The 19945-nt window shown below is 39.8% G+C and overlaps 1 protein-coding gene across 4 annotated transcripts in view; it reads right to left on the bottom strand.

The window, feature by feature from the left end:
* The window catches only part of slc12a5a (solute carrier family 12 member 5a), a 226945-nt gene that overhangs the window by 126195 nt on the left and 80805 nt on the right, over positions 1-19945 (bottom strand). For 2 of the 4 annotated variants that reach the window (XM_084738172.1, XM_084738175.1), the window contains exon 1: positions 16420-16788. The exons of the other annotated variants lie outside the window; for them this stretch is intronic. In XM_084738172.1, the coding sequence (XP_084594298.1) occupies positions 16420-16474 (55 nt within the window). In that variant the 5' untranslated portion in view covers positions 16475-16788. Of the gene's footprint in view, positions 1-16419; positions 16789-19945 lie in introns of those variants that run through there. 4 annotated transcript variants of the gene reach the window in all.

Genomic DNA, 19945 nt, shown 5'->3' with positions numbered 1-19945 from the left:
GGGGAAAGTGTCCTCTTTCTACAGTGAATGACTATTTTCCCAAACAGCTCCACTGATAGCCCTGCCATTGAAAATGTTCAAATTATAGTGTTGCTCTTTGTGTCCCGGTCATAATGGCCCTAATCCAGTAACGTCCTTGTACATTTATCTGTCACTTCAAGCAATGTGTAAAGGGGAAACAGGATAAAGGGGTATATTATTAACCGATACAACAGTTTATTTGACTGTAAATATAGATTAACACTGGCATGATATACCTGTTCATCACATTTATGCTAGTCATGAAATCTGAATTTTATTTTCTGGCTTGAAGTAAAGAAGATATCGTTTTCTGTTGAACAAGCAGGCCTCAAATCACCCCGTGGACAGTTAAAATGAAGTCAAAAACAACACAGGCGAGGCTGATGATAGAAGTGCCTCTGAAGCTCCCCACTGTTCTTTGCATTATAAGCCTTAGAAAGAGACATTTCATTATGCTTCCACCCACATTCTCCCCCCGAAACCCCTGCCAAACGATTTTCACAAAAAAAAAAAAACCTTAATATCCTCTAATGACGCTCTGGGTACACTAATGGCCAGGAACTAACAGGAAAACTGGAAAGACAGAAAAAGCTAAAAACTTCATCACCGGCTGTGGCCGTTTCATCGTTAAAGCCAAAATTACAAATGGACCATTGGGCTTTAATGTGGTCAATCACGCAAATGGGGAGATTTATAGTCGGTGTCGGCCTTTACAGGACAGTGGCATCTGGACAGAAGGTTGTGGCAATGAATGAGAAGCTCTGTGTCTGTAAAATATCAGTTTTCATCAGTGGAAACATCCCTATCAATTTAGATTACTGTGGTTAACGGCCAGTGAGCTACTTTGCCATTACACTGCATTTTTACTCAACCAAACCTTAGGCCAGGTACAGCTGACTTGGTCCAAATAATGATTATTTTCATTATAGATTAATCCGTTGATCATTTTCTCAATTAAATGACTAGTTGTTTGGGGCATAACATTTCAGAAAACTGTGAAAAATAAAATATAATAATATAATATATATAATACAATAAAATCAGAAAACTACTGCAGACACTTTCTTTTCCTCTTTTTTCTTCGCTAATTCCTCATAATAATTGGGATGACGGCTCTTGCGATGGGCGATTAAATTTGTAGTGTTGAATGTGATTTGGCAGAGCTATCAGCATTTTGAGCTGATATCAGTATTTCATTTTAACCTCTTTATCTGCAGACACTGATGAGGTGCTGATAATGTTGAATATCTTTGTTTTTTGAATGGTTGGTTGAACAAGACAATGGGACCAGTGATCTGCGTTTTTTTATATGATTTACAAATGATCTGCAAATTATTTCTCATCACTTCAAATATTATCATTTAATGCATTGCTTCCATTACATGCTTGGTAGCTATTTTATGGTGGACATGACCAACGTGAGGACAAAAATCAACATACTGTACACTTACTTTCTTCACTGATCAAGAAAAACTAATTTCAGTTCCCTGTATGAATCTGTAATGAATCGAAGAGAAAATCATTTGAATTGCTTTTATTTTTCCTTTTTTTCTCCAACGTATTCCTGCCTCTCCATGCGCTCCCACTGCTTTTTAGAGTTGCCTCATTACTTTAACTTGTTCCCTTCACTGTACTAGTAATTAATCAGTGGCAACTTTTTTCATCATCTAAGCTGTAACATTTGCATGATCTGAACTTCAATCTGTGCATTGAAGATCTTATGCAGAAGCATGATGTTGGTGCCGTGCCCATCTGCCTCATTAGCAATTCCAGTCTATCCCAACCATTATGCATGTGTGTGTGTGTGTGTGTGTGTATAGCGAGTCCACTGGTGTACTGCCGGCCAGAATTAGAGTCCTGGCGATGAAGCAGACTGTGAGGGATTGATCCCCCTCTGTGCCCCTCCCCCACCTCCCTCCACTGCCCAATTACAAGACCGTGTGTTTGATTTTCGTCCAAAGCTGCCAGGCTCCGTTTCTTGGTTCTACAGAAACCTCCACCGCTGGCCTCACCGTCGCCTCGCACAATCCCTCTGCCCACTCATACCCACCAATTAGGCCGCTTTCTAGTGTAAAGACGCAGCAATCCCAGAATGCCATGCTGTACAACAGAGGATCCTCCCACGCATGCACATATACAGACACACTGGGGTTTCCATCGCTGAAAATGTACGTCCACATCGCCCCACCCCTCTGAACAAACACACACAACCATGATAATGAGCTTGTCCGCTGCTGCTGGCCGACTTCTTTCAGTCCAGCCAATGAGAGCTGCTATTATTTGTTTTGCCAATATTAGCATGCACATACATTAAATAAGAACACACACACATGCTCAGGGCCAAGTGAACACGTGACGGCAGGCGCGTACTGGATAACAACGACTCTCCAGATGAAAGAAAAAAACATTTTTCAGCTGGCTGGTGGTTACCTAGGCAATTAAAGATGGAGCTGAGAGGATTGTTTAAACTTCCTCGGAGACGGAGGCGAGAGTGCTGTGACGCAGAGGCAGCGTGTGAGCTTGAAAAGAGAGAAACGTGACTTCTTTTCTCTGCTCTTTACGAAACGCTAATGATTTATCCGCCAGGGAAATTCCCCAACTTAAATGCTTTATATTCCAGGTTTCCTACACCTTTTCCAAAGTCGGATTCAAGCACTTTTCAAGATGCATTTTCAAGCTTACAGCTGTGGTAAATTACATATTTCTTTACATGTATCTACTCAAAATGATTACTACACTTCAGAAATTGTACATTGTATTAAATGATGAGACTAAGAATCAGTATTGCAGTGAGTGATCTGTCCACCCCTAATTTTCAGTTGTGGGAATGAACTAATGGTACCGTTAACGTTATTAGCTGTCATTTAAAGGCACCTTCAGCTGTATTGCATATTTCATAAATGAACGAGCCATGACTGACATACAAGTATTACCATATTGTATCATCCTCAATCCCTCCTAAAAACCCTCAAGCATTTAGCCTGTGAATTTACTGGCTAAACAAAGTTATAGCCAACTTTAGCATAACTATAGTCTTATCAAAAAAAGGGTTTAAGGCATAATATGCAACATTTTCTTTAAAAAATGTATGAACTCATATAAACATAATCCCTTTCAATCATTAGAAGTGTGTGGTGATGGTTGTATCTGCCCTGTGCCTGCATTTCTACTTATTTTCTCATTATTTTGATGTGCTTGGGTAACTTAGCAATACTAGTTGCAACAATAAAAAATATCTTTCCGGCGCATTTACAAAAAGCTCGGACAAATCCTACTGATTTCACCTTCAGCAAAACCTTTTATGTGGCAGACTCGAGGTATCTTTCCAGCTTACTTTTTTTTTTTTAATCTAAAAAACTTCATCTATGAAGCAAACTATTCAGTCAGAGAGTGATTTAGAAAGCAATGCAATTATGATTTCAAGCCGTTTCAAGCACTTCATCAAAAATCCATGCACTAAATTCAAGTGTTTTTAAGGATTTCCAGCCCTTGTGCAAACAAAGATATTCTGAATGCAAGTGAATCCACCACTGCAGCAGTTTTCCTCGTAGAATCCACTGAATGGCAGGAGAGACGCACAACAATTTGTGTTGTGTTTTGTTTTTAACCTTAGTGTAAAGGGTTCATATTTGGCGAATATATGGACCACTTCCAACAGCCCAGACTGTAACCATGGCAATCCACATTACCTAGTTGGTTATTTTTCTCCCGCGAGCCAAAGGAAAACAGCGTGATAACATGGGATGAAGCCAGGCTCTGACTTACACACACACACAAACAAGGTAACACAGCTTCTTTGTCTCCTGACATGAAATAAAATCCAGACCAGAACTCTCCGTGTGATGTGACAACTGATTGTTGTGCTTCTGGGTATCATGGTTCCGGGGCTGGTCTCGACCACACACACACACCAGCTCAATCACCACAAATAGGTATATGAGTGAGAGCAAATCAATACGGGGCTTTTCATTATGGTTCCATCTCCTGGCACCGGCCAGTTCACAGTAATGTCAGATAGGCTGGAAATTGAGAGACTCATCAAGGACTTGGGTCTCTTCAATAACAAGCCGGAGGAAAGCGAGGATGTGTCACTCGCCCCATCGGTGTGTGTCAGCTCCACTGGAATCGTTTTGATTTACTTTATCTGCGGTGTGCAGATTCACGCACTGCAGTGGTGTGACTGAACCAAATGGATTCCTTCTGATGAGGAAACTGCAAACATTCAGGAAACGTTCACAAATTCCCACTGAAAATCAAGTGTGGAATTATAAGTTTATAATATTGTAATTTGTGCCATTTTTACTTGTGTAGATTTCCTACATTTCCCAGCATTCCTTTTGACAACCCCAAGAGACCTTGTCTTTCTGCACATATTGCTTTCATTAAGCAGCCAACAGCTGTAGAGAACAAAAGTGATAAGCAGTTATCCCACTGGAGAAAAAGTTTGTCTCTTACTCAGACGTGTATATTTATATATTTTAGGGAGCATTTTAAGATAATATAGGAAATGGCATCACAATAAGCAAATAATAGGAGGAAATATTTCTATTCCAGATATAACTATCAAAACACCTTTATGATGTGCTCATAAAAATTACAACATCTCAAAAACAAACAAAAAAAATGTACAAAGTTGAAATAACTTATGGATGTTAAGAAATATGTTGTTCATGTTTCTAGATTTAGAAATCTTTGAAATTAATGTTTGTGTGTTTGTTTAGTAAAATGTGATGAAGAAAAGTCAGATGATATTTTTAACACAATTATTATGCTTTATTGACTTTTTTTTTTTTTTTTTAACACTTTAGCTTCTGTTGTACAGATTCAAGAGATATAAAGCATTTGATGATGCGCCAAGAAATGACTAGAATAATTACCAATGTATGGACTGGAGGGTCATTTCTATTACAATGATCAAATTATAATGACCCTCTGTGCCTGACAACAAAAGCTATATAATCATTTGAGAGCTACTTTTATTTCCAAGCAGATGTTGTCCTTGAAAAGTACATACATGCCTTTACGAGTATACGTCTCCCTATCGGCCCGTAAACCTGCTGAACCAGAACTCTGCTGAAACTGGTTTGGTCGTAAAGCAGTCTGCTGTTAAACATTCCAGCAATGATATTTGAATAAAACATGAAGCTGCACAAACATTGTCTATTTTGTTGATATGCCACCTTTTTTCGACTCTGAGATCTGGTTAGGCAGTGTCGTTGTCCTTGAGTGTTTTCAGTCGCTGACAAATGGTGCTTTCTCTCTAGACATTAGCAGCATAATATAATTTGCTGATTCCTGCTTTTGTCTTCCTCTCTATAAAAAGGATATTACATCCTGCTTCTTTCATAATATTTCCATCTTTTTATATATCTTGCATTCATTTTTTTTCCTTTAATTAATAAAATAAATGGTTTTACTTCACCGGAGAAGTCACAATTTCAGCACATTTTAATGAATGTGAGAGAGAAGATGGAGGTTCCTGTGTTCAGCTTGGTTGAGCTTCCTTTGGCATGATTCATCTCTTTCCTTCACTTCCTCTGACCTCCTCTTCCCCTCCATAAACCCAGCCATCCATTCCTCTCTGAGATCATCCATCCATTTGAAATCTTTCACCTGAGAAACCCTCGCAGCCCGTCCTATCATACCACTGTTTTTGTTGCTGTGCAGGGATTTGTACGGCTGCAGTATTACAATTAAACTAATTCACAGAAGCAAAGTCATGTAATCAACGTATTCATGTGAATGACAGGCAGTGATTTTGCTTTGGAGTCTCAAATCCAACCAAATGCAATATAATTTTCTGTAGACAAGGAAAGAACATGTATGACTAATGGTCTCTTAATGGTAGCATGTGTGTGTATGTGCATGAGAACCCTGTTTGTTCATGCTTTTGTGTGAGCTTTTCATCAGAATAGTATGACTCAACAGCAAAGCTTTGGGAAAGCAGAGCCTTTCGCCGCTGATTATACTCTGCTGCTTATTAATTGACAAACCAATGAATGAATACCCATCCATTATATGTGGACACCCACTACTGATGGTAACCATCCTCTAATTAGCAAGAAAACCAATTCATCTGCCCCAGCCACTGTATCCATGTTTCATTAATACCTACCTTTATTAAATTCAATTAAGTGATACATAATGACAATCTATATTTGGACTTCAGGAACCATTTGTACGATGGTGGGCAGTACACTGTGGAAAAATAGCACTGACTCATAAGCAGGTGATTTTTGTTAGCATGATATTAAAGGTCCAGCGAGTGAGATATACAGTGGTTTATTGGTAGAATGTGGCAGAAATAAAACATAATGTGTTTTTATTACTGTTTAATCATTGTATGTTTGTTAAAAGGGTTGGTGAGTAACAGAATACAAGTAACAGTATTATTTAAAATACAAAATATGAGTAGCTCTGGTGGCGTTCTGAATAAATTACTGTTTAAAATAGGTTACTTGAAGGAATTACCTCGCTTGTTTTATTCTATTTGCTCTAAAATGCATAAGCAGCATGCATTTCCCATAACAGATTAAAAAAAAATGCAACAATTTACTGCACGGGAGGAGACACACAGCCAGGACATGGTTGGGAACATTTTACCTACACGCATGGTCAAGAAGGTCGCAACATTACGGTGCAGTGTAAACTTGCCATATAACAAACTGCTTTCTGTGTCAAAAGATTCCATTTCTAATTTAAAGAAGCACCTTTAGGTAACTTTAAGGCTAGTCTGCTCTGTCGTATTAAGGAGGACAGACCGTGTCAAAACGCTGTACAAACTGTAAATCCCCTTGAGGTTGTGATTTGGGGCTGAAGTCCTGTATAAGTAACCCTGTAAAGCCTGACACATCAAATCATTGCCAGAAAATTATTTTTTTGTGGATCGAGTCTGATACAAATGGTATTGCAGGGATATGTAAAATTTGATTTTACTTGCTTGTTAGCTTGCTCGCTGTGATCTTATATGTTACTTAACTTCAGTAATCTTACAGAATATGTTACAAATTAGATTTCAGGACGTGTATTCAGCAATCTGCAGTGGAGTACATTTAAAAGTAACTCTCCCAACACAAACCAAACACTGACTCTGCAGATTCTGGAAGGGGGTGGTGAAACAAGGTGTTTGCAATCTGCAAGCTCACCGCCAGACACCACAAAATCCTACACACACTAGTTCTTTAAGTGAAACATAAATCAAAAAATGTTAACAACTGAGGGGGGTTGGTGCAACTTACTGCAAAACTAAATATGTCAACAGTATTTTTGCACAATATGGAGTTTCTTCTTCTCAAAGACTCTGGTGTGTCTAATGAAGAATGCAGCGTACAGCATTGTTCTGCTATGCAATTAAGTTGGTTGACATTGCAATAAAAGTATTGAAGTTGACCTATAGAGTTCTATACTGCCAGCTACAACGGACCTATGTGTCTGTCTACTCATGTGGAGATGATACACTTTAGTGCTAAGCTTCTGAAAATGAATTTTTTTGTGTGTGTGCAGTCAGAGAGCTACCTTTCCCAGTAACAAGTGCCTCTGGTTCTGTATTAGCCAGCAATCTCTCTCACTTACAGTGCATTTCTGCTCCCTCTCTCCATTCACAGTAGATAAGTCGCAAAGCGGGTAGACAGAGAATAATGACGTTGAGCATGCACAACAACTGCCTCCCTCGGAGAGGGCCCCGGGGAGCATTTTGCAGTATTATGCAGTCAGCCATAACTAAAACATCATTACAACCCCGTTCACAGCCCTGACCAAGAGTACAGACTGGCTGAGTGGATGGATGGATGGATGGATGGATGGATGGATGGATGGATGGATGGATGGTACCAACCCTAACCCTATTTTCTTAATTAATTGGTGAATCATTTGGTCCATAAAATGTCAGAAAAATGGCCACAACCCAAGGTGATGTAATCAGATTGCTTGTTGTTGTTCAAGTTTGACCGACAGTCCAAAATCCAAATATATTCAGTTTATGATACAACAAAAAAATGCATAAATTGAGAAGTTGGAACCAAAAGATGTGAATAATTATTCTGATAACTAAACAAAATAAAAGTTATATGTCCATTCACTGTTACTCACCAGCATTTTATATGATTATACATTCTTACCACATTTCATTTTATTTTTATTTTATTTGTATTGCATTTATCACTCCTTTCATACAATATTCCGATCCTTGAGATGCTGTAATGAGTGAATTTACTTGGCCAGCATTGTATCAATAACACTTTATAATAACCATTATTAATAAAAGGTAAACTGATAGTTAATTAAACTTTATTTTAGGGTTACTTCACATTAAAAACCATATAAACAATTGTAAAGTTTTATAATCACAAGTTGCAACTTTATTGAATAATGATAAAAAATATTGTATTAGTAAAAATTAATAAACATGACAGTGTAATTAATCATGTTGACTAAGTGAAATAATTATTAACTGAAGTTTAATTAACTATGAATTTACTATTCATTAATGAGCGTTATTATAGTGTTGCCATCTTATCCTATCTTATCTTAGCATTTTAAATCCTGCATTGTTTACATCCATGTTTTCAAGCTATCAGTCTTCCTCTTCCCTGCCTTTGCTGGCTGCATATTTTGGCATGTGACAGTGGGAGATCATTGGCAGGGCTGCGTATGGCGTCACCAGCACATGCATGCGCATCCTGGCATGTGTGTGCCATGCAAGCAACACGCAGACTCGGTCACAGAAAAACAGATCCACGGCCAAAAACTCCGCAGGGGACCTTTAACACCAATATCTCCAAAGTCAATTTAGTGCTACATTATGCATGTCACAGATGTTACCCTGCATTGCATCTACCTGCAGTGCAGTAACACTGAGGCCGCTGCCATCAGGTTAATTCTTCCTGTATGAAATCCAGTCATGAATGCATTAAACAAGCCATCAGTAGATACTGATTAAATAAGAATCCAAAAAGAATGACACATCAAACCACAACCTGTAAAGCTTTCAAATGCATGTTTCGTATTTTGAGGTAAAATCCTCAAGATTCTCACGAAAACCATGATTTTGGTTGACATTTTGCAGTGCCATAGCAACAGCAATCCTGTGTAGTATTCAAACTGCATTTAAACATGTAAAGGATTCTAATGAGGTTTGTATGTAATTCAGCTTTACAATTTGTGATTTCATACCATGGCATCAGCCTTATTATTCACTCTTCTAACACTATATTAGAGATGTGTCAAGTTACTGCAAGTGCAGACTGAATCTCTTCCACAAGAGCAGCAACAGTGAGCCGTTAGAGGAAGAGCTGTAGGTTGCACAACTTCAGCTCCTCACTATAAGATTACTAACTTCGCTCTGCAGTAGAAAACTGCAGGCATCGTGTACAGCATGACATTAAATCTTGATTGCAATTATTATTGACTGACTCCTTTATAAAAACCCTGTATGTTTGTTTGGCTGCACTGTAAACAGATACACTGGCTGCTTATTTCTGATAAAGTAGCTGCATGTTTGAAGAATAGAGCTGCAACATTGGTCAATTAATTGACTGAGAGAAAATTAGTTGCCAACTATTTTCAGAATTGATCATTTCAGTAATTTTTCAAGCAAAGTTAAAGCTTCTTAACTGTGAGGATTTGGTCATTTTCTTTGTCATTTATGATACTAAATGAAGAATCTGCAGGTTTCAAACTGCTGGTTGGACACAAAAGTAGAAGTATTTGTGGTGAGCATTTTTCACTAATGTGCACATTAAAAAATAATGAAAATTAGGGCTGCAAGTAACAATTATTTTCATAGTCAAATACTTGGTCAATTATTTTCTCAATTAGTAGCTGTTTGTCTACAAAATGTAAGAAAATGGTGGAAAATGTTTGTTTCCTAAAGGCCAAGTCGACATCTTCAAATGTCTTGTTTAGCCCACAAAGCAAAGATTTTCCGTTTACTGTCATAGAGAAGGAACGAAACAAGCTAATGCTAACATTTAAAGGTATAATCTGAAACATTTTCCAAAAAAAAAAAAAAAAAAAAAAAAAATAGGTTGTGGTTGTATTGCTGTACTCCGGACGTTTCACCAACCCAAACCACCAAACATGCATATTTGATATCTTGATGCATTTACGACCAGCTTGGACAAATCCATCTGACTCTACATTTATGAAGCTGGAATTTGAGAATTCTGACTTTTTTCTTTAAAAAAAACTCTATATAGCAGGCAATTAATTTAATAATTGATTAATAATCAACTAATCATTGCAACTCTAATGACAATAATCTTAATTTGCAGCTCTATCAAAGACTTTTGTTGGAGACTTGCTGTCTCCACGGTAACCACAGGTGCTGCCAAATAAACCAGGACTGAAATCTTAAGGATTAATTTCATTGCAACTTCCATGTCAGTGTTATGTTTACTATTGACGTTAGCCTATATACTGCAGTATTTAGTACTGTTTATGCATACTACATTTTACAGTACATGTTCATAGGATATCGTATTGTTTAAAAGGTTCTTATCTACACTATGCATTTGTTCTTCACTTTCCCTGCATGGGATCAATAAAAAGTATCTCATCCAACAGAGGCAATAATGCTTGAAATGTTTTCTGAATAAGCCTCCAGAGTGTGGTCTGTACGCTGAGAGCCGGCTATCAGCAGTCAGCTGACCCGCTGAGCCGAAGACTGTCCAGGCAGAACTCATGAGCAATATTCAATTATGCACACGTTACAAAAACTACTCACTCATTAAACTGGAGCGAATAAACTGAACTGACACATTAATGAGCAGCTGAATACGTAAATGAAAAACTGCAGACAGTAACAAACATTTGGAGAAGTAGCATGAAATTACTTTTGCTTACTAACAAGAAGCCAGGCAGTTGAACACTAACAGCTCCTCTTAATACGGCACCATAAACAACGAGCGCTCTGACTGTCCGAGCAAAACACTGCTTACACTGTAGCCTGTCGCTGTAATAGTGACAGAACGTAACACGATTCAGACGATGTAGTAGACGAGTTACAAAATGAAAATATGTAAAGTGGTGCTCAACACATTCAAACACTAGAAAATGAGAAATAGATCATGACTTTGTCGTCTCTTTCTTGATATGAGAAGCAATGTCAGTAGTAAAATTTCACTGGTACTATCCTTACTGGCAAAAAACAATTCTTGTTCCTTATATGTCTATGTTTTAGGCTCATTGCACAAAGCAAATACCTGTACTTCATCATAATTTACTTATTTAAAAATGCTTTGTTTTCTCATCTTTGAACAAATTGCCTGTTTTCTGTAATGCAATCCCAGTTTGTTTCTTTATTTCAAGATCAATCATATTCACTTTACTTCTGATTGCATCGAATCTAAGACTGTAACTTTGTTTTTCTCTCTTCTGTTCTTTTTCGGTTCTTCAGTTTATTGTCTGTCTGATTGTTTATGACTGTTTGTTTTGTCATTATGGTGTTATATAATGTGTTATGTACTTTTCTGTTTTCCTTTTGTGAGTGTTTGTTCAGGGTATCTGCAGGTTTCAACAAGTTAACTTTTTAAGGCCATTAAAAATGCAATTCAATATCCATTTCACACAAAAAACGTGCAGTTTGCATTAGTGGTTATTTCATTTTGCAGTTGTTACAACATGATCAATACAATTTTTTCCTTAAATTTGATATTAAAAAGCGAAATTCAGGTTAAAGCAACTTTATAGAAGAAACTTCATAATTCAATCAAGCACTGCCAAAATTGTATTCAAATGAGCAAGATGGAGCAATTAAAAAAGCACAGCCAAAAGTGAGTACTCCTAATCCTATTTAATATACAGTCTTTGGTTGAAGTGAGTTGTTTCCACCGGCTCCTCTCCAGACACACAGAAGCTCATCCAGGCTGCAGGATCACTGCAGGAGCACAAGACGAGTGTGAAACTGTAAACTGTCAATAACAACATGAGTCCGACACCATTAGTTGGTCAGCTGTTTATTGTCTGTCAATGTAAAGTTGAGCACGTTAACCCAAAAACAAAAGCCCAGGGCTCTGAAAATGCACACTCTCTGGAAGTTCAGTGACTGCCTGCCTTCTGCTGCCAGACCCCATTAACATGTTGCTCAATTTAACTGTTATAAACATCTATCTAGATTATTTATGATTTCTTACAAGTCATAAACAAACACTTACTCATTTTGCATTAATTTGAACTCTAATTAACGTGAAACAGACAAACTAAAACAGCTGTGCTGTTCTGTTAATCTCTAATGGCATATCATGGTCATTTTATGATTTATTACAGCAAATACATTGCAGATATCTCCTTAAAGACATTTTAAGGCCTAAAATTCAGATTACTGGATTTTAGAGGTTTTAAGACTTTTTAAGGACCCTGAAACCCAGAAACCCTGTTGTTGGGGACTCCCTTAAAATGAGATGATACATCTTAAAGGGTTTATATTCTGAGTTACTACATTTCTGTAAAAGACTAAAACACAACTTTATTCTACGTGCTGCGGAAATGAGCAACTCTTCAACCCCCTCCTTGTTTGGGGGATCAAATGACCTGCATCACTACATCTGTAACAATTTCTACTCTTGTGCTTCAAAAAAAAAACAAAAAAAAAAATAAGACATGCTCTCATTAAACCCTTTATGTGCTGCAAATGGATCACTAAAACTTCACTCTCCCTGCAGCTCTTGATTGTGTCCCACCTTCTTCACCTCTATGCTGAAGAAAATCTGCTGATAATTAGCAATACGGTGAGAGAGCAACATGACAACTTATGTAAATCCGGCCATGACTCAACATGCAACCATTTCTTTTTGAGTTTCTTCACAACCTTTTTTTAATTTCCCTGAGAATTATGCCTTTCATCTTTGCCTGCTTATAAAAAGGTGCGCAGTGAAAACACACACACACACACACACACACACACACACACACACACACACACACACACACACACACACCTCCACACTGATGCTGTATGTAACTGGTTGTGCTGTCCTCTCCCAGGCTGTAACCCAGCCGTGTAATGAAGGCTATAAATCAGCACCTTGGACAGCGGCAGGCAGCCCTGAGCTCCTGGATATACAAGAGCAGAGGGGGTAGCGGCTTTCAGCACCGGGGGAGTGCGGACAGCGACAGCCTCTGACATTCCTACTGTAAAGAGGCGAAAAGCCCTCCCTATTTGAGCTGCCCTGTATAGTACTGATGACTAAACAGAGTTATTCAGGTTGTTGCACAGCTAGCTTAGCAAAGCTGTGATTCAGATGAAAGGGATGGGGGGATGGATGTGTATGTGTGTGTATGTGTGTGTATGAATGAGGTCCTATCCTGAGAGATGCTGCTACTGCAGAGTGACAAAAAAGAGAGAGACAGGGAGAGTGTGACACAGGAGGAGAGATTGTGCAATGTGTTGGAGGAGGTAGTGTTGGTTACTGATCCCCCCATCCGAGGGTCACAACATGGATCTGTGCACATGACATGCATACAGGGGTGAAAGGCCAGGGTTGGGCATCAGGAACTGATTCCAATGAAGAACAGTGTCCAAAGGAGTCACTAAGAAATTTCTGCTTATCAATTCACTTGTGCCAGTTTCAAATTAAACTGTGTGCTGTAAACACCCACTGTACATTGAACTGTCTCTCTCTCTCTGCACCATGGATGTATTATAGAGGACTGGATGCACCGTTAAAGGCTGGCCTCTGTTCATTCCTATGAGAGCTGCTCATTGGCACATGAAGCAAACTTTAGTGTCCTGGCCCATAGAGCAAGTGTAGTAATGACTTCCTTCAGCCAAGCGCTAACTTCCAGTTTAGCCTCTGCTAGCTTGAGTGGAATAAAATTATTTAACTGTGTGGCTCTTCCAGACTTTCCAAATGTTACTGGACTGGATGGATCGAATTCTGGTTGTGAGACGGGCCATCATGTGACATTGTCATTACACTGTTTTATTCTTGGTAAGCTGTTTGACTAGCAGGTGAATCACACATTGTGTGAATCTCATAACAATTACCTCAATTAAGCAAATGCTATAAAATGCTTTACAAGGATGGAATACTCTATTGTTATACTAAAGTAGCCTAAGTAAAACTCTAGCTAACGTTAACTTACCTCAATGTTTCCACTGGTAATATTTATCCATGGTTATTAACATTTCACACAGCCCACCTGTGCAGGAGGACACTCAAAGAATCATAATCAAGAATCCGAAATTGACAAGCAGAATCAGAATCAGAATTGTTAAAATCTAAATGACCAACCCTACTTGGGTACTTTTATGATTTTCAAATCTGTAATTTTACTCATACTTACATATTAGAGTAGGTAATCTACTTAGTTACTTTTGAAATCATAATTTAGCACAGAGTATAATCCTCACTGAGGAGGCTTATAATTTGAATTAATAACCAAACCTTTCATCTGCATTTCTGTAGCCAGTGAGGCTCAAGTGGCCAATGAAAACCACAACAAAAAAACTAAACTAAACAATGCAGCAGGCACAGGTTTGGAGAGGTGACCATGACCACTGACCAGAACACTGAAGATTGACTGTCTGCTATTGATAATGCATTAACAGTTAAAAAGTAACTAATATTCGGAGTAGTTTTTTTAGAAGACACTTTGTACTTTTAGACAAGTGTTTTCACACCAGATGCTTTACTTGTAGTTGAGTAACATTTCAATAATGTAACAGTAGTTTTACTTATGTACAGATTGTAAGTACTCTTTCCACTTCTGCATGCATAGGTTATATCTGTGCATTACCCTGGAACAGATCTGACAAATGAAACAGTCTGACATCTATATATAGCATGAGAGGCGATGAGCTACAACATATTTCTCGGCACATTTGCATGTGCTCAGCGTGAACATACGTGCCAACTTTAAAACTCCATTCTGCACTCACATGGATGCCCACACACACACATACTTGTAAATCAGACGGTAAATTGCTAAAAGCTAGCAGCGCACACACACATGCGGAAACAGCAACGCTCAAGTAATCATATTAGCTTAACACTCCTGCCTGTGCTGCTATGTGGCTTTATGTCACGCTTGGTAACCTGCCCTTGATGGTTCCAATTCGTCGCACTTATAAACGGGGTCATGCTTCAACCCGGCCCGCCAACCTCTCTTACAACTGCTGTCTGTGCTCTCTGCAAACCATTGTAATCCCCCTCCCGCAAAAAAAAAAAAAAAATAAAAAAATAAAAAGAGATGCCCGCATTAAGTTAAATATTCATGTTCCCAGTGCCGGTCTATTTTTATCATTAAGCCCTCACAGGTAGGAGAAGCAGCATAGTGACTGTTCTCTCATCCGCAACCTGCCTCTCCAGTGAGAGTCCCGGACTGACAACAAGGGGGAGATTTGTGCAGAATGGGAGACATGAAAGAGTGGGTGCAAAAGCAATAAGTAAAAAGAGGGCAGTGAGGGATAGAGTCAGGCCTTGAGCTACAACAATCCTTAACATAAAGCAGAGAGGAAGAAGAAATACTGTACAGACAACTGCAGAATTGGATATGAAAATGGCAGCCGAACCAAAGTTCTCTTCTTTCGCTGCATTCATGAATTAACACTGTTCCAAATTGTGCAGTGCTTGTCGCTCGCACTCAGAAGAATAGGTTTCCGTCTGGGCCTGAGCAGGTATGCGCTCTCTGGTGAACAGCCGGTATAAGAGCTCTCACAACACAACGCCACTCTGCACAAACCAGCAGCAACCTACAGGTTTTCTCCAGTGATCCTGCAGAGACTGAGCGATGGGGATTGGATGGAGGGCTGATTTTGACAGCTGGGGGCGATGGGATTAGCAGCAGTGGTGAGCTTGGTATCTGTAATTGTGAGTGGCTCAGTGTGTGCTTGTGTGCGTTCGAGCACAGCCCTGTCCAAAAAGGACCATATGTGGTGGGAGTATTTACGTTGCCATGAGGAGTGAATGAATGATTGGACTATTGCACCAGAAAAAAAATGCTCCGTATTGTGCATGCATGTATGTTTGCTTGTATGTCTCTTTCTGTTTGTATGAGTGTGTGTGTTATTGCAAGTGTGTGTGTGCTGGACAAAGCTGTAATGCCCTTACACTCGCCATCCATCGTATGGAGTGAGCCCATTACTATTCCTGTCACAACAGCCTTGCAGTAAGAGCAGCAGCAGAGGAGGCAAGCAGGCCGACCACCGTACAATGCTGTAACACTCACACACGCGCACACACATACACACACGCGCACACAGACACTCTTCCAATCATCTTCATCAGGTTGTGCATGTTGTGTGCATATCTGTGCTACATATATTTAGTCCTCACTTATGTGTTTCTGTGTGTTTGCGTAGGCAGATGTACAGTATGTGTATCTGAATGTTTATGCATGTGTGCTCATGTGTGTTTATATGTGTGTGTGTGTGACTGCATGACACATCCCATCACTCACCCTGGCTTTGCGCTCCCCCGTCCCCCTCCTCTGTGTCGGTCAGGTTGTTAAGCATCCTGGCTCCTCTACAGCACTCTTCTTCTTCTGCTGCTGCTGCTGCGGAGCGATGTCACCGATCGAGCTCTCGGCGGCGGCTCTCCCTGCGCTCCACCCACTGTTACACAGCCTCAGAAATAACCGCGGTGGATGGAAGCAGCGTAGAAAAATATGCCAGCCGGACGGATTCCTCCTCGCCTGCTCCTCTTCGCTCCTTCCTCGCTGCCCGTAGGATGCACGAAGAGAGGCAGCAGCAGAAGAGAGGGAAGGGATTTTTTTTCTCTCCCTCTGTAGGTCCTCCTCTTGACGTCTCTTCTCCGCTGGCTTGTAAGCGTGACTCTCTCTCTGTTGCTCCCTCTCTCTCTCTCTACAGGAGGAGGAGGAGGAGGAGGAGGAGGAGGAGGAGGAGGAGGAGGAGGGATGAGGGAAGCTGCAGGAGTTTGGTAGATGATGGAACGCCTCTCCCTCCTTCCCTCTTTCCTTCTCTCTGTCTCTTTTTTTTTTTTTTGCCTGATCTCGATCTCTCCCACTCACAGATACAAAAAACACTCCTGCTCAGATGATGCTGCTCAGATGATGCTGCTCAGTCACTGTGGCTGCCAAACTGATTGCATATTCAAGCAGTAGTGTGATTTCTTCTATATCTCTGTCTCCCCTCCCTCCCTCCCTCCCTCCTCTCCTCTCTGCTCATCGTGGCTGTCAGACAGACAGAGAGGTGATTGGGGAAGTGGAATTGATGCTGTTAGAAGAAGAGTGAGCAGGCGGTAGCCTCGCCGCTCTGATGTTTTCTGTCCAAAGAGGTGCATTATGCATCAGCTTTTTCGTCCTGTCGGCTTTGTAATAAGCTGCCGCCGCTGCGCTCACTCCCCTACTTTAATGTCAGATGCAAATAGAGCCTCTGTTTCCTTCAAGGGATGAACGAGCCCTATCAACATCATCTGTATGCAGTTATGGTAAACACAGAGAGCCATGTACTCACACTGTATCAACAACCATTTGGTTTTGTATACACTCTTAGAAATAAGGGTTCCAGAAGGGTTCTTCCAGAGGGGCTACCCATAACCATTTGCTTCTGAAGAACCCTTTTTTGAAAGAAAGGGTTGTCAAGGGTTCATTGTAAAGCCCCTTTTGCACTGGACAAAACCCCCACAAACACCCACTAACATCTGGCTTTTTTCCTCTAATGGCAAAGGGCACAATCAGCATTCAATCCCAGGTCAAATGACTCTGCAGTAGTCAGGTATTAATCGGCTCCAGCTCAGATCAGCAGTGATATAAACATGGCACCCAGGTTGACCCAGGTTTTTTTTTGCCTCTTTTTGGCAGAGGCAATGAAGGCTTGTCACCTCTCTGGCTCATTTTTCATACACATGTGCTGCTTGACTCAGTTTAACTTTGTGCTGCAGCCCAGCACAGCAGAGTTTGCACCCGCTTGAAGGTGTGTATTTACTGATGAAGCACTTGGATTTAGACAAGCAGCTGCACGGTGGATAAACATTTTACTTCCTATGAATATTTCACAATAAAAGTCCCACAACAAAAGTTTGTTATCATTATTAGTTCCCCATTGTTTGATTATCTAAAAACTTTTATCGTGAAGCAGAAAAATCAGGAAATATTTCATCAGCAGTAACTTAACAGAACTCCTATTGGCTGAAAGTGAATATGAAACAGTAAAATAAAGTTGATACTTGAAAGTAAAAACAACGGCACAGGACAGAAACTAAACTTCAAATCACAGAGATTCAGTTAGAATCTATAGGAACCCTTTCGTCAAGAGTTTGTCAAGGGGTCTTTGTACCATAATATAAGGTTCTCAGTAGAACTCACCCCTACCCTCACCCTCCGGTGGGAAGGGTTCTGGGTGGAACCATTACACCATAAGAAGGGTTCTCTGTAAAGCCTCTCATGAGGGGTTCTAGGTAAATAATTCCACAGATGGTTCTAGGTATAACTGTTCATGTTGGGTTCTAGGTAGAATTCTTGGACAGGTTTCCAAGTGAAACTGTTACAAAAGGCTTTATCAGAAACCAAAAAGGGTTCTCTATGGAGACAAGCTGAAGAAGCCTTATGGTTCTGGTTAGCACCTTTATTTATAGGAGTGACACAGATACATCTCTGCCCTCAGTGTCTGTGCAGCTGACAAACAGAACATCGTTCTTCATCTTTAACATTTTCTCTTTTAATTCAGCCTTTACGGTGCAGAGATGTTTGGTTCCAGCTGAGAGAACCCTGCATGCTGAACGCCATCGGCACAGCATTGAAGTCTCACTGTCAATTAGACCGCTCTCATTTTGATCCACGCAGATTCATTCTGATCTGGTACACGGTGTACCATGTGCAAAAAATGTGTGTAGTATGAAGACACTTTTGTGTGCGTGTGTGTCTGTGTGTGTTTCTATGCATGTCCCAGCGGTTGTGATCCCACACCAGAGATATGAAAGCAATTAATCTTGGTTTTAGTCATGGTAGTGCTGATGCACAGAATAGATTTCAACAAAAGAGAGAAGGAGGAAAAATATAACTGCATGCTCGGCTCCAGTGAATAAATTTATTAGCAGCGTCTCAAACAAAACTGGTTTTGTCAAGGTACAATTACCCCGACAAAGAACCAATACCTTGAAGCTTGGCAATAAATTTCTTCACTGAGCTGTGTGTACAGATACATTTCTCTCTCTTTGTTCATTAGTACTCAAACCATAGCCAGCAGTTTGTTTGTAACAACAAACGACACGCACAAATTTAATTATAATATCCACGAGGGGAGAGCTTTGGCATTTACACAGCTGACACGTTCAGTTGGTTCAATTGTGCCCTGAATGATCATTATGGCTTAATATACAGTAGATTATGCTGCAGTATACCGTACTGTATCCATAGATCAAAGCAAACAGTATGTGTGAAATTATTCTTGTTTTTTAAATGATGTGGAGTTGAACAACTTTGAGCAGGATGCGTGCATTATTAAAACCAAACTGCATTGTTTACTGCAACAGTGTCCCTTTGCTTATGTGGTCACACTACATAAATGTCCCTCACACACAGCACTCCGATGGTAGTGTACACACAATCCCAGTAAACGCTCAGTTTCATGCATTTTTGCTTAAAAACACCAGCTGATGCATATAGAAGTAGTGCTGATCAACGAGTGAGACATCCACTGTAAATGAGAGTCCTGCTTGGCTGCAACAGTCACTGTTGACTGGTCATTTACTCCACAATGATCGGTCGTTACTGCTGTCATTTAGAGATGAATGGGAGACTAGTAAAAGCTTAATTTAATTTTGTGTTGTGGATACCAAGTTTTTGTTAAGCTGCACTAAGGACAACAACCAAGTTTAATGCCTACTTGGCTATTTCAGCTTTTTAAGCTACTTGAGCTTAGATATTTTAGTCTTTATTTAATTTATGTTACATTTATTTTTGTTGAGTTTTAAGTATTTATGTACAGACAGAATGAGTAGGATTGTGTTATCCTAAAATTGAATTT

The sequence above is a fragment of the Lutjanus erythropterus genome, chromosome 2 (genome assembly GCF_056507025.1).
Source record: "Lutjanus erythropterus isolate fLutEry1 chromosome 2, fLutEry1.hap2, whole genome shotgun sequence".
Lineage (NCBI taxonomy): Eukaryota > Metazoa > Chordata > Actinopteri > Lutjaniformes > Lutjanidae > Lutjanus > Lutjanus erythropterus.
Note: the sequence above shows the minus strand (reverse complement) of the source record. Positions and strands in the feature narration are given on the sequence as shown.